The sequence below is a fragment of the Mustela putorius genome, unplaced genomic scaffold (genome assembly GCF_011764305.1).
Source record: "Mustela putorius furo isolate JIRA1106 unplaced genomic scaffold, ASM1176430v1.1 tig00000480_pilon_pilon_pilon, whole genome shotgun sequence".
Taxonomy (NCBI): Eukaryota; Metazoa; Chordata; class Mammalia; order Carnivora; family Mustelidae; genus Mustela; species Mustela putorius.
In genome coordinates, this window is record NW_025421397.1 from 2,860,405 (window position 1) to 2,875,002 (window position 14,598).

The following is a 14,598-nucleotide window of genomic DNA, read 5'->3' on the forward strand; positions in this document are numbered from 1 at the left end:
TTTAAAAAGAAATCTCATGTGAGTTGGAATAAACTTAAGCAACTAAAAAATGCATTAAGGCAAAAATTAGTCATTCTGTTCTTCTCTACTCCCAATCTCAGAGGTAAGCAGTTTGCTGTTAGATAAATATGGATGGTCCTGGGGGCTCATTTCCTATTTTCTAGAACAAGCTCATAGAGATTAAAACCTCCAAAGGCTCCTGTTCCCATTACGACTTAGGCAACCAGATGTTCCTAAACCTTCTCTTTCAATGCGTACAATGTTTTGGTGTAGAGTCCCTCCCTCTACCAGATCCCTTTCCTTGGCACATCCAGAGTGCCTATGCCAGGCCTAAGCACACCTTTCTGAGGAAAAAGAACTTGGGGTTGGTATATACTCTGATAATTCTTTGTCTGTAAGTTTACTCCAGTCAAATGTGTTTATACTCATGTGACAAATACTAGTGGTATTTGTGTGCCCTTGCCATGACAGTTGCACATTATGTAAACTTTTTTCTCTATGCTTAGAAACACAATCCCAACTCTAGAAAGACAGACAGACACACACACACACAGACACACACATTTTCTATCTTTCTCTCTCTCTCAAAGCCAAAATTGAGAAATACAATACAAATTATCCTGCAATTTTCCTTTTTAGAAAAAAATCTATCAACATCGTATGGGTGTCTTTTAAGGTTAGTACACAGAATTCTACTTTATTCTACCCATGCATCTTATAGTCTCTATCAAATCTGGCAATCTAAAGTTTTGTAACAAATTACCTGGACTCTGCTAAATGCCTCCTAGCTAGAGAATTTCATGTAACTAAAACCTTGCCACATGGTCACTTGAGATTGTGCATACCTCATTTTCTAGATAAGTTTTCTAAAATTAAGTTTTAACAGATAAATCTCTAAATGCTTATACTAGAAGACAAGGCCTTTGTGAACAAGGTGTCCATGTTAAAAGGGCAAAAGCATGCCTCTTTGTTCATCAGTGGTTAAAGACAGTATAAGTCTGATTAATATTTACTGAATGGCTATAAATAGAAAGAGCAAACACCAAGATTCAAGATAGCTAAGACATAGCAATTCTGGTGGTAACATGGTATGCTTCATGATGTAGCTTGGATTTTTTACCCCAAATCAACACTCCTTCCCCTCTTTTTCTTTTTAAAAATTGAGATATAATTGACATACAATGTTATATTAGCTTTAGGTGTACAATGTGATGCTTTGAAACTGGTATAGACTTTGAAATAATCATCACAGTAAGTCTAGTTATCCATCTGTTACCATAAAAGGTTAAAAAATTTTTTTTAAAAAAGATTTTATTTATTTATTTGACAGAGAGAGAGAGAGAGATCAGAAAGAGAATAGGCAGAGAAGTAGGCAGAGTGAGAGGGGGAAGCAGGCACCCAGCTGAGCAGAGAGCCTGATGTGGGGCTTGATCCTAGGACCCTGGGATCATGACCTGAGTCGAAGGCGGAGGCTTAATCCACTGAGCCACCACTGGGCTAATCCTTTAGCCCAAAAGGTTAAAAATTGTTTTCTTTTGTGATGAGAATTTTCAAGATTCATTATTCTGGCAACCTTCAGATATGCACAGCAATACCAGACTACAGTCACCATGTTGCACACCACATCCCCATGACCTACTCATTTTGTAACTAGAAGTCTGCACCCCCTGACCTCCTTCACCCATTTCACCCACCCCCAACCTCCCTTCTGCTGCCAACTAACACTCTTTCCCATACGATGTATTTTTGTTTTGTTTGTTCATTTGTTTTGTTTTGTTTTTTAGATTCCACATGTTAGTGAGATCATATGGTATTTGTCTTTCTCTGCCTGATTTATTTCAAGTAGCACAATACCCTCTAGCTCCAACCATGTTGTTGCAAATGGCAAGATTTCATTCTTTCTTATGGTGGAGTCATATTCCATTGTATACATATCCTATCTTCTTTAACCATTCATCCATTGATCAACACTTAGGTTGTTTCTATATCTTGGCTATTATAAATAATGCTACAAGGAATATTGCAACCCTTTTTGAATTAGTGTTTTCATTTTCTTTGACTAAATATCCTGAAGAACTGTTGAATCACATGGTAGTTCTATTTTTAATACTCTGAATAAACTCCATACTGTTTTCCATAGTGGCTGTACCAATTACCAACAGTGAATGAGGGTTTCCTTTTCTCCACACCTTGCCAATACTTGTTATTTCTTGTCTTTTGATTCTAGCCATTCTGACAGGTGTGAAGTGATATCTCATTGTGGTTTTGATTTGCATTTCCCTGATGATTAGTGATGTTGAGCATCTTTTCATGTGCCTCTAGGCTAGCTGTAGTCTTCTTTGGAAAAATATCTATTCAGATCCTCTGCCCATTTAAAAAAAATTTTTTTTTTTTTTTTTTGGTATTGGAGCTATAGGAATTCTCTAAATATTTTGGATATCACCTCTTATTGGATATATGATTTCCAAATACTCTTCCTCCTTTAGTAGGTTGAATTTCTATTTTGTTGATGGTTTCCTTTGCTGTGCAGAAGCTTTTAGTTTGTAGTCCCACTTGTTTTTTTATGCTTTTGGAGTCAGATCCAAAAAAACATCACCAAGACTGGTATCAAGGAGCTTACTGCCTATGTTTGAATACTCCATTCTTAACCCATTGGTGGTTTCTTGAGAATTAGGTGGTACACACATACAAAAAAGAAAGTCAGTAATTTTACTCTTTTATATTGAACCAACTAAAGAAACTACAGTCTGAAGACACTGTACATCAAACAATAAAGAACAGTTAACCCTGAGGCCCAGGAAACAAACAAAGTGAGCCCAACCCTATAAGTGCCCTAGTTGACTGTATGGAAAGAGTTTTCAGGCACTAGTTCAGGAAGGGGGAATTGTGGCCCAGTCTGCCAAGCTCCCTGAGTTAAGGATCTGTAGAAGTAGAAACCAAATAGAAACTATAGTTGTTATGGCAGAGTACTGAAGAAAAGAGTTGTACACAGACAAAACTCTCAGAATTCCTCCTTTAGTATGCACCAGGGCACTGAACAGCGCATGTATGTAAAGAAATTACCAAGACAGAGATCGAACCACTGAAAAGATTAGAAAGAACAATCTCTGAAGATCACATGGACCAGGAATTTACCTATTGCCACAAGCCAAAGTAGAAAACTTAGTAATTCATAGGACAGGGGGTAGATTATTAAAAAGGCATTGGTTCCGGTAGGGGAGGGGAAAAGTGACCTTAGGATGAGCCCTTCTTTACTTATAAAAGCTAAAAGCAAGACTTGAAAGAATGAAAACTTTTCCCAGAAACTTAACCATGTCTGAGAAGAAAGCTAACAAAAACTAAAAGTAATTCAAAAATATTTAGGGGGTACTTGGGTGGCTCAGTGGGTTAAAGCCTCTACCTTTGGCTCAGGTCATGATCCCGGGGTCCTGGGATGGAGCCCTGCTCTCTCTGCAGCTCTCTCTGCCTGCCTCTCGGCCTACTTGTGTTCTCTGTCAAATAAATAAAATCTTTAAAAAAAAAATTTAGCAGTAAGATAAAATTCATATCTGGCATCTAGTAAAAAATTAGTAAGCATGCAGAAACATAGGACAATATGATACAAAAGGAGATCGATCAATTTAACTGAAACCAATCAGAATGTAAAACAATAATAAAATTAGTAGTCAAGAATGTTAAAATAGCTATTGAAATTGTATTTCATATGCTCAGGAAAATAAAGTTTGAAAAGGTTAGGTAGACCTGGAAGATAGAAAAGAGACCCGAACCGAACTAGAAATGATAACTACAATATCTGAGATGTAAACCATACTAGACTGGATTACAGGCAGATAATACACTGGAGAAGAAAAGATTAGTGGGCTTGAAGACTTAGTAAGAGAAATTATTCAAAAGCCTCAGCAGAAAAAGACTGAAAACAATGAAGAGAAGAATGTTTGTTCTGTTGTAGGGCAACTTCAAACAGTAAAATACATGTCTAATGGAGTCTCCAAAGGAAAGAGAAGTAGGACAGAAACACCTATAAAGACATAAAGGCTGAAAAATTTCCAGATCTGATGATCTTACATATATGTAAGAAGCTTGACAAAACCTAACAGGAAACATGAAGAAAACCATAACAAGCCACATTATAAATTGCTTAAAACTATTAAAAAAAAAAAATCTTAAAAGCTCCTAGAGAAATAAGACACATTACCTAGAGAGACACAAAGATAAATATGACAGCATATTTCTTGACAGAAACAATGCAAACTAGAAGAGAGTGGAGCAACATCTTTCAAGTACTGAAAAAGAGAGAGAGGAAGAAAAGAGTCAGCCTTTACTTTTCTGCCCTGGGAAAATTCTCTTTGTAAAACAAATGTGAACTCAGCAATTCCACTCTTAGGTGTTCACTCCACAGAACTGAAAGAGGTAGTTAAACCTAACGCTTGTACTTGAATATTCATAGCAGCACTATTCACAAAACGTGGAAAGAATCCAAACACCCATCAATGGATGAACGCATAAACAACACATGATGCATCTGTACTACGGAATATTATTTAGTCATAAAAAGGAATTAAATACTGACAGGTGGTATAACAGGAAAATCTTGAAAACATTATGCTAAGTGAAAGCAGCCAGATATAAAAGGTCACATACTGCATGATTCCATTTTTTATGAAGTGTGCTGAAAAGGCAAATTCACAGAGACAGAAAGCACAGAGTGATTGCCAGGGATTGGGTGCAGGGAGAATGGGGAATGACAGCTTAATGGGCAGAGTTTCCTTCTGGGTAATGAAAATGTTCTGTAACTAGATAGTGGTGATAGTAGTACAATATTTTAAACACACCAAAAACCACTGAATTGTACAATTGTGTGTTTTATGTTATGTAAATTTTACTGTCATAGAAGAGTGAACCCTTAAGTGTATACTTCCAGTTTCTTTGGCCTGTCAGAAATATATTTCAAATTCTTAAATTTAAAACATATCTTAAATTCAGCTAAGAATTATAAGAAATGTAAAAAATGTAAAATGTAAAAAATAAATGTAAAATGTAAAAAAAAAAAAACCCAAAAAGAGATGAAATAACTTTTTGCAACATATAGAAGCAAAAAGGGACGCCTGGGTGGCTCAGTTGGTTAAGCAGCTGCCTTCGGCTCAGGTCATGATCCCAGCGTCCTGGGATCGAGTCCCACATCGGGCTACTTGCTCCGCAGGGAGCCTGCTTCTCCCTCTGACTCTGCCTTCCACTCTGTCTGCCTGTGCTCGCTCTCACTCTCTCTCTCTTACAAATAAATAAATAAAATCTTTAAAAAAAATATATAGAAGCAAAAAGACATCATCACCTGCAGACCTGTTCTGTAGGCACAGTTAAAAGAAGTGCATTAACCAGAAACTATAAGATAGCAGATGGAGATTCAGACCTACACAAAGGAGTTAAGAACACCAGGCACGGTAACTAGTTAAATATAGTATCTTTTCTTCATATTTTTTTATCTATTTAAAAAACTGTCTATTGCTGGGGTGCCTGGGTGGCTCAGTCTGTTAAGCATCCGACTCTCAAATTCAGGTCAAGTCATGATCTCAGGGTTGTGAGACTGAGCCCCTGGAGGGTGTCCATGCTCAGCAGGGAGCTTGCTTAAGATCCTTTTTTAAAAGATTTCTTTAAAAATAAAATATTCCCAATTTTCCATCTTGATCTATAGATTCAATGCAATCTAAATCAAAATCACAGCAGCTTTTAAAAATTATTTGTAGAAATAATTACAGAATTCATACAGAAGTGCAAAGGACACAAAATAGCCAAATTTGAAAATAAATAGGGTTGGAGGACCACTAGTATCTAATTTTAAGACATTGTAGTTTCAGTAATCAAGAGAGTATAGTATTGGCATAAAGATAAACAAGTTAGATAACTGGAAACAGAATCCAGAAACAGATTCACACATTTATGACTGATTTTCAACAGGGTCTTTTCAATAAATAGTGCACAAATTATTTGATTTTAATATGCAAATAAATGAATTTCAATCTATACCTTGCACACAATATACAAATTAACTAAAAACAGATTATAGACTTGAAACTATGAAACATCAAGACAAAAATCCTGTGACTTTGGGTCAGGCAAAGATATTTTAGATTCAATACTATCAATGAAAACCATAAAAGAACGAACTGATAACACTGGATTTGATAAAAACTGCTCTCCAAACACTGCGAAGAGATGGGAAAACAAGCCAAAGAGTGGGAGAAAGTATTTGCAAATCATATCTGGTAAGGGACTTGTATCTAGAATATATAAATAATACTCAAAACTCAATAACAGGAAAACAATGTGATGAAATGGGAAAAAATTTGAAGACGTCCCAGCAATAAGAAGAGCGGAGGGCAAAGGAGCACATGAAAAGATGCTAAATATCACTAGTCATTAGGGAAATGCAAATTAAAACCATAATGAGAGATCACTATACACACCCAGTAGACTGGTTAAAATTAAAAACACTATGTCAAGTCTTTTTATTTATTTATTTATTTATTTATTTATTTATTTTACAGAGAGAGAGAGAGAGATCAGAAGTAGGCAGAGAAGCAGTCAGAGAGAGGAGGGGGAGCAGGCTCCCCACTGAGTAGACAGCCTGATGCAGGGCTCCATCCCAGGACCCTGAGATCCTGACCTGAGCCAAAGGCAGAGGCTCAACCCACTGAGCCACCCAGGGGCCCCTATATCAAGTCTTTTGCAAGGTGGTAGAAGAACTAGAACTTTCATACGCTGCTAATAGAAATGTAAAATGGCACAAACGTTCAGAAAACAGTTTGGCAGTTTCCAAAATGTTAAGTAGACACCTAACCATATGGATATGATCCACCTGGTTCACTCCCAGGTATTTACCCCAAAGAAACAAAAAGCACCTGTTCATAAAAGGACTGTACATGGATAGTCAGATCACCTTTACTTGTAATAGGCAAAAACGGAAAGCTACCCAAATGTCCATCAACAGGTGAATGAATGAACAACAGTGGTATTTCCATAAATGGAATGTTCCTCAGCAATGGGAAGGAAAGAACTATGGATGAATCTTGAAATAATTATGCAGAGTAAAAGAAGTCAGATGAAAAAGAGAGTACATATATATATATACACATATATGTATATGTATGTACGTGTATATATATTTGGTAATGGTTTCATAGGTATACATATGTGTCAAAAATTATCATATTAGACACTTTAAGTATGTGCAGGTTACTGTATGTCAATTATATTTCAATAAAGCTAGTATAAAAGAAATATTTTGAATATTTTTTATCATTCTCATTTTGGCACTTCATTTATGTTTAGTTTTAGATATATTCTCAATAACATATATAACTCAATGGTTATACCTCTAGTAATTTGTTTCATCTGTGTATTATATTCTTAAAACTCCAAGCTAGTTTATTTTTAATTTTCTAAAGATTTTAACTAATTAATTCATTTAGAGAGCATGAGTGGGGGGAGGTGCAGAGGGAGGAGGAGAGAGAATCTCAAGCAGACTCTGCACTGAGCATATGGGGCTTGATTTCACCACCCTGAGATCATGACCTAAGCTGAAATCAAGAGTTGGACGACCCTTAACTGATTGAGCTGCCCCTCAAAACTCCAAGCTGCGTTAAATAAACTACTTAAAGACTATAGATCTTAAGGAAATTTCCTTCTCTCAATCTCTCTCTCTCTCTTTTTTTTTTTTTTACCATGTATCATGAATAGTCAGTTGTTATAGAAGCATTCTAATACTATCATCTTTCAGCTAATTAGTTTATATAATTATTTTCAATTTAAGCAACATAACTTTCATGGGCAGAAAACAGATTTTTAAATCCATGGACTATTTCAAATGATAATACTTTATTTTCAATCTTAAGGGAAAAGTTATATACTATTATAGCAATAAAAATTTCAATATACGGTTACTGATTTTTTTATCCCAATTCTTATGAAAGATTTTCAAACATACACAAAAGTACAGAACTGAATAACAAACCTATACGTAACCTTTACACAGCTTCAAACATGATCAATACTTTGAAATTCTTCTTTTATCTATGAGCCCTATCCCCCCACTTTTTATGGAATATTTAAAAGCAAATTCTAGGCATTGCATCATTTCATATCACACATATTTCAGTATTTATTTTTTAAAAAAGATTTTATTTATCTATTTGAGAGACAGAGAGTGTGAGAGAGAGACAGAGAGCGCGCGTGAGCAGGGAGAGGGGCAGAGAGAGAAGCAGGCTCTCTGCTGAGCACGGAGTCCAGTGTGGGGCTCATCCTGGAACTCTAGGATCATGACCTGAGCTGAAGGCAGACCCTTAACCACTGAGCCACCCAGGCACCTCCATATTTCAGTTTTTAAATCTTTTTTTTCAATATAAGCCAACAGCTTATTTTAAAATTGTTTCATAAAAAGTCAAAAAGTTAAATTATATTTCATTACAAGAACACTTAATTTAATTTCTTACATTTACCTGCACAATTTTTACGGGGCTGTGTGCCATTTAGAAACTCCTGTTTCAAAGGAAAAGAAATTCCTATTTCAATTAGCTGATGTGCTCAGGAAGGTGGTTTTATTTTTTTTAAATAATATTATGATACACAGACACACACATCCAACACAGGTCTATATATAGTTAAGGATTTTTTTTAGAAATATTTTTGATATGTCATTAAAAGAAATATGAGGGATATGAGGGATCTATAAAATATTAGCAACAGATATTTCTTTAACCTCTCATTTGTTTCTCTAACTATTTATCCTTCCATAGTGTGCTGGAGCTGGCTTACCACAGTTAGTGATGGCTAACCGGCCAATTTTTAGGAATTTCGTGAGCCGGATGTTAAACACAACCATTATGAAAAATTATTTAAATGCACAATAAAATCAATTTTATTTAAAAAAGGGAACAAGTACTCAAACTCACTGATTTTTAGTTATTTTACTATTAGCTATGCTCTTGAGTTTATCCACATCTGTCATACTTGTGCAGTGGAAATTTTATGTAATGGTGTGTTACTGAGCATCTTTACTTTGTGTTCAGTACCATATGCTGGCAGCTCAGAGTTAGTCACAGGGGCCATAGTTATCCCACTGACAAAAGCCAATGCAGCCAATCAGGGCTGTCTCTCACGCTCCTGCCTGGAGAGCTGGTGGTTAACATCCGCCAGCGCCACACTGCTTCCATCCTGAGTGTAACTACATGTCAGGCACTGGAGTGACAGGTAATATTTTGGGTCTTTGGGAATTTAAGCATAAAAATCCTCCTAATGTCACACTATTAAAAGTGTTTTAATATGATAAATATGAACAGGTTCTTCAGAACACAAAGAATACATGATATATATTAATAGTTTTTAATATACGTCTTTAAAAATTCCTTTATTTATAAGATCCAAGTTTTAAAATATTAACATAAAAAAGCTGTTATTCTGAAACTCAGGAAATAAAAGGAATCCTAATGAGTTGGCATCTTTGGTTTGAATTGTTTTGTTACTTGAATTTCAGAAGTACAAAAAAATGTAATCAGGTTAAATAAAAGGATTAAAACCACCATGTAAAAATGTATTTGTTTTTTAAATGATGTAATATAAGACTGAGGGAAGTAAGAAATATGAATCTGAATTTTAGAAGATAATTTGGGAACTATCATGTAGCATATAATGTGAGAGCTTGAGAACAGCAACTTAAGTATGTTTAATAGAAAAGTAATTTAACCTATTTAAAACTGAGGTTTTACATGGTGCTCTGAAGGGGCACGTGCACCCGAATGTTTATAGCAGCAATGTCCACAATAGCCAAATTATGGAAAGAACCTAGATGTCCATCAACAGATGAATGGATCAAAAAGAGGTGGTATATAAACACAATGGAATACTATGCAGCCATCAAAAGAAATGTAATCTTGCCATTTGCAACGACGTGGATGGAACTAGAGGGTACTATGCTTAGCGAAATAAGTCAATCGGAGAAAGACAACTATCATATGATCTCCCTGGTATGAAGAAGTGGAGATGCAATGTGGGGGGGGTTGGGGAGTAGGAAAAGAAAAAATGAAAGAAGGTGGGATTGGGAGGGAGACAAACCATAAAAGACTCAATCTCAAAAAACAGACTGAGGGTTGCTGGGGGGAGGGGGAACAGGAGAGGGTGGTGGGGATACGGACATTGGGGAGGGTATGTGCTTTGGTGAGTGCTGTGAAATGTGTAAACCTGGCGATTCATAGACCTGTACCCCTGGGGATAAAAATACATTATATCTTTATTAAAAAAATAAATAAATTTAATAACAAAACAAAATAAAACAAAAAACAAAAAAACCCTGAGGTTTTAGGGTTGCCTGGGTGGCTCAGTGGGTTAAAGCCTCTGCCTTCGGCTCAGGTCATGATCCCAGGGTCCTGGGATTGAGCCCCGCATCGGGCTCTCTGCTTGGCGGGAGGAGCCTGCTTCCTCCTCACTCTCTGCCTGCCTTTCTGCCTACTTGTGATTTCTGTCAAATAAATAAATAAAATCTTTAAAACAAAACAAAACAAACCCGAGATTTTAAACTCATGGTTACCAGAGGGGAGGTGGGCGGGAGGATGGGTGAAACAGGTGATGGGCATTAAGAGTACACCTACCATGATGAATGCTGAGTAACATAAGGAATTGTTGAATTACTATATTGTACACCTGAAACTAACATAATACTGTATGTCAACAATGCTGGAATTAAAAAAAAATTAAAAATGAGGTTTTATTTAAAAACTCAAAATGCCATCTAAAATTGCCAAACTTGTTTTGCCAGTTGATATTCTCAGAAATCAAAGCTTTGCCTGTCTAGTCTGCATTTATATTTAGTCTGGGTATTTAATCTCTTTTTTTGATCTTAGTTTTGCCATACACTAAGAGCTGTTTTATAAGGCTTTAACATTAAGTTAGTTTCGTAAGTTGTAAAATCATTTTGTACTAGCAAACAGCTTATTTTAGAACTGCTCAGAAAATATACAAAGGAGTGACAAAGAACTAAAATGAACACTGTGATTCTTTATTTGAGTTTCTTTTGTTTAAGTTATTTACCTCTTGTGAAAGCTGTGTTACTTGCTCCTTTTGATGTTCCAGGTCTTTTAAAACCAACGAGTTTTGTTTTTCTAACTGAAGCACTCTTCTTGCCAAGTGGACACTAGGTAAGTGAAATAAGAAAATGAATGCTTAAAAAAGAGGAATGCTTTCTAAAATATTAATAATGTGTTTGTATGCCTTAAAACTGACTTACCGTTTCCTAGTAATACTGCAATATTTACAGAAAAAATATGGAGTCAAATATTTTCAGGTGTCAACGTGGAAGACCAATATCCCAACAGCTCAGAATTTTGAAAGTAACATTAAAATCTCCTCAATAATATAACCGTGATATATTGATTACTACAGTAATGGTTTCTAGCCCTTGCTATAAAAGTAGAGAGTTACATTATTACTTGCTTGAAAAGACCACAAGATAGCAATTTACAGTTTTTCTCCATTTTTATAGAAATTTCCCATTTACAAACAAATCAGGCAATTAGTTGAAATAATAATAAGCCTGCACTTAGAAAAGCTTCAATGTTTGCCTCAGACAACAAAATGCATTTTATAAGGCAAAAAACAACTGAATACATTTTCTGTTGAAAGTCATGCTGGAAAAGATGCATGAAGAGTGGGAAAGTCTATAGTAAAGTCAGCTTCAGTACTAAACAATCACACTTGGACCATCTAATGATGATCACGACTTGTATTGAGTGTAACCTCCAGTATTTAACATCACATTAAATGTGAAATAGCCCAATTCCACTTTAAAGACACACACACACACAAAAAAAGACTCAGCTATAAAAATCATTCCTCCTATCTACTAGGGAAAGAAACATGGTATAATTCTTTAAAGCACTGCTAATAATGTTGGGAAGACATGATGTTCCAAAGACCTTCTTTGTGATTCCAAAAAACTAAAACTTCCCTATTTATAATATCTTCATGTTTGAAGGAGTTAATCTATTACTGAGTTGCAAAATCTGTGGAATCGGGGGAGACAAGATGTTATATAATGACATGGAGTAAAATATTTTCACTTTAAATAAAATTACTTTATTTGTTTATGGAGCAGGAATAATTCCATTATATTTTTAATATTTCCTAACAGTGGATAAAGGAATGCAGATAAAACTCAGGAAGTAATGCTAAATATCATCCTACACATCCATTTCTTTCTTTCTTTTTTTTTTTTTTAATTTTATTTATTTGACAGAGAGAGATCACAAGTAGGCAGAGAGGCAAGCAGAAAGAGAGAGAGAGGAGGAAGCGGGCTCCCTGCCGAGCAGAGAGCCCGATGCGGGACTCGATCCCAGGACCCTGAGATCATGACCTGAGCTAAAGGCAGAGGCTTAACCCACTGAGCCACCCAGGTTCCCCCTACACATCCATTTCTAAGAACTTGTTATCCCAAATGAAAAAGAGGAGTTCTGGTAAAAGTTTATGTAGTGAATTGCTCAGCTGGTGTAGATATGCTCATATCTACATTTCTACTGGCATAAGATTTTACCTTAATAATCAGCTGAAATAAGAGATGGAAAAGATACTTTATTTTTTGACATTTTTTGTAAAAAACAGCTTTAATGGTACAGAATTTTATTGCTATGTCATTTATATAGCACAAAGTCCACCCATTTGAAGTGTCCAATTAAGTGATTTTTAGTATGTTTAGAATTATGCAACGAATACTCTAATTTTAGAATATTTTCATTCCAAAAAATCTTTCTCCATTAGCATTGTTCCTCATCTTTCTGCCCAGCTGTTGGGAATCACTTATCTACTTTCTTCTATAGATTTTTAAGATATTTACAGTTATGGCTACCCCATTTTCTGTCTCCCAATCTAAGATTAATGCTAAGTTCTCTCAAATTTGACCCTAAAATAAGATCACTACAAATAAGTTTTAATACTAATTTTATGTTATGTTTACAGTTTTAACCCGCTGGATTTATTGTATATTTGTAAACAGTAATATTTTATTTCATGAACTCTTTTTTATGAAGTTAATATAAAATCCTTTGAGTTATATTCACTCATATTTTCATTTTCTTTCTCATCCTTCATATATGTTAGGAGTAAGTCTTTTCATCTTTCTCTCACAGAACTCAGCACAAGGGTCTTCTGTGTACACAGTAATTTCTCAGTAAGTGTATGTTGAAGGTACAGACCATGTCTGTGTAATGCTCAGTATGGAACAATGAACACAGTCAAATGCTATTACACTGAAAACAGTTGCAAATGATACAATATGGAAGAAAAGGAGATGCAAGAAAATAATCAGATGCAAAGGTCACCCATTACCAACATTTTGAGGAAGATAATGGCTTGAAGACAGCATGTTTAATGAAAGTAAGTAGCTCATCTGATTTGGGTGCTTTTGTTTTGTTTGGCAATTGCATAACGCTCTTAGGCAGATATGGTGTGCTACCACTTATCAATGCCAAATATCACATGACATAAACTAGTGAATTCAATACATTCTTGGTATGTTGGTGCTTATGCCCTAATACCAGGGTTACCTCCTTCTAAGAATTGCCCTGATTTTAGTTGAGGATTCTAAGAAAGGAAGATCAACTCTACATAGAAGGAAGTTATCTTATGATGCCTTGAAATGCTCATAATGTGTTTTATGGTGTTCTAATTACTAGTATTTCGGAGCATTTTACTGAGAAGAACTGTCTAGGAACTGACGCTGACAAAAATGACTGACTTTTATTATGAATGTTGATCTCATTTATGATACATGATGCTTATAATGTAGAAGACACTGCCGTACAGTCGGTCTTCAATTGATGCATTTTTATTCCTAAAGTCACTGTACAGACAGCAAAACACATCTCTTCATAGACATTTCAGAAATAGTATTAAGATCCTCGGGTTGCCCTAAATGACCCATTCAGCCCATGGATTATAGATGTTACAGAGAAAAAGGGGAAAAAGAAAGAAAAATTAAAAATATTGTGAAGTCTAGAACACACAGGAAAAACAGGACATATAATTTTTCATCATTATCATATTGTAATTAAACGAAAATGATTATAATATTAGCATTTTTTTCTTCATCATAAATATCAGTGACTACTAGAAAAGCAGGATGAATTAGAAGAAACATTATTTATTAATTCATTCAACAAGACATCCAAGAACATTTTCTTTTAACAGAATTTATAAAAAGCCCATAATCTATATAGGCACTGGGAACACACAGTTTCTACCTGGAGGATCTAATAGTCCGCGGAAGAAGATGAGCAAGTAAATTACCACGCAGTGTGCTGAATGCTAAGGAGCACACCGAAGGATGAAAACTGAAACTGATGAACCTGATGAGGAAGCAGAGAAAGAGCATTCTGGGTAGAGGGAACAGCATGATGTGTGGGAGTGTGATATGGTCTGATAAAGCACATGGCGCGTGGTGAGAGCTGAAGCTAGAGACAAAGGCAGGGATATATGATGAAAAGCCTTAAAGGTTAAGCTGAGTTTGGATTTTACCCGTAAATTGGTTAGGCATGACATGATCAGATTTGCACTTGGGAG

General features: G+C 35.5%; 1 protein-coding gene across 5 annotated transcripts in view; it reads right to left on the reverse strand.

Annotated features, from left to right (window-relative positions):
- Positions 1–14,598, reverse strand: part of PIBF1 (progesterone immunomodulatory binding factor 1) — a 196,630-nt gene that overhangs the window by 52,603 nt on the left and 129,429 nt on the right. For all 5 annotated transcript variants that reach the window (XR_006606963.1, XM_045080635.1, XM_004775066.3 and 2 more), the window contains exon 14: positions 11,077–11,179. Coding sequence is in view for 4 of the 5 variants with exons in the window: in XM_045080635.1 (XP_044936570.1) it covers positions 11,077–11,179 (103 nt within the window). In the remaining variant the exon portion in view is untranslated. The remainder of the gene's footprint in view (positions 1–11,076; positions 11,180–14,598) is intronic.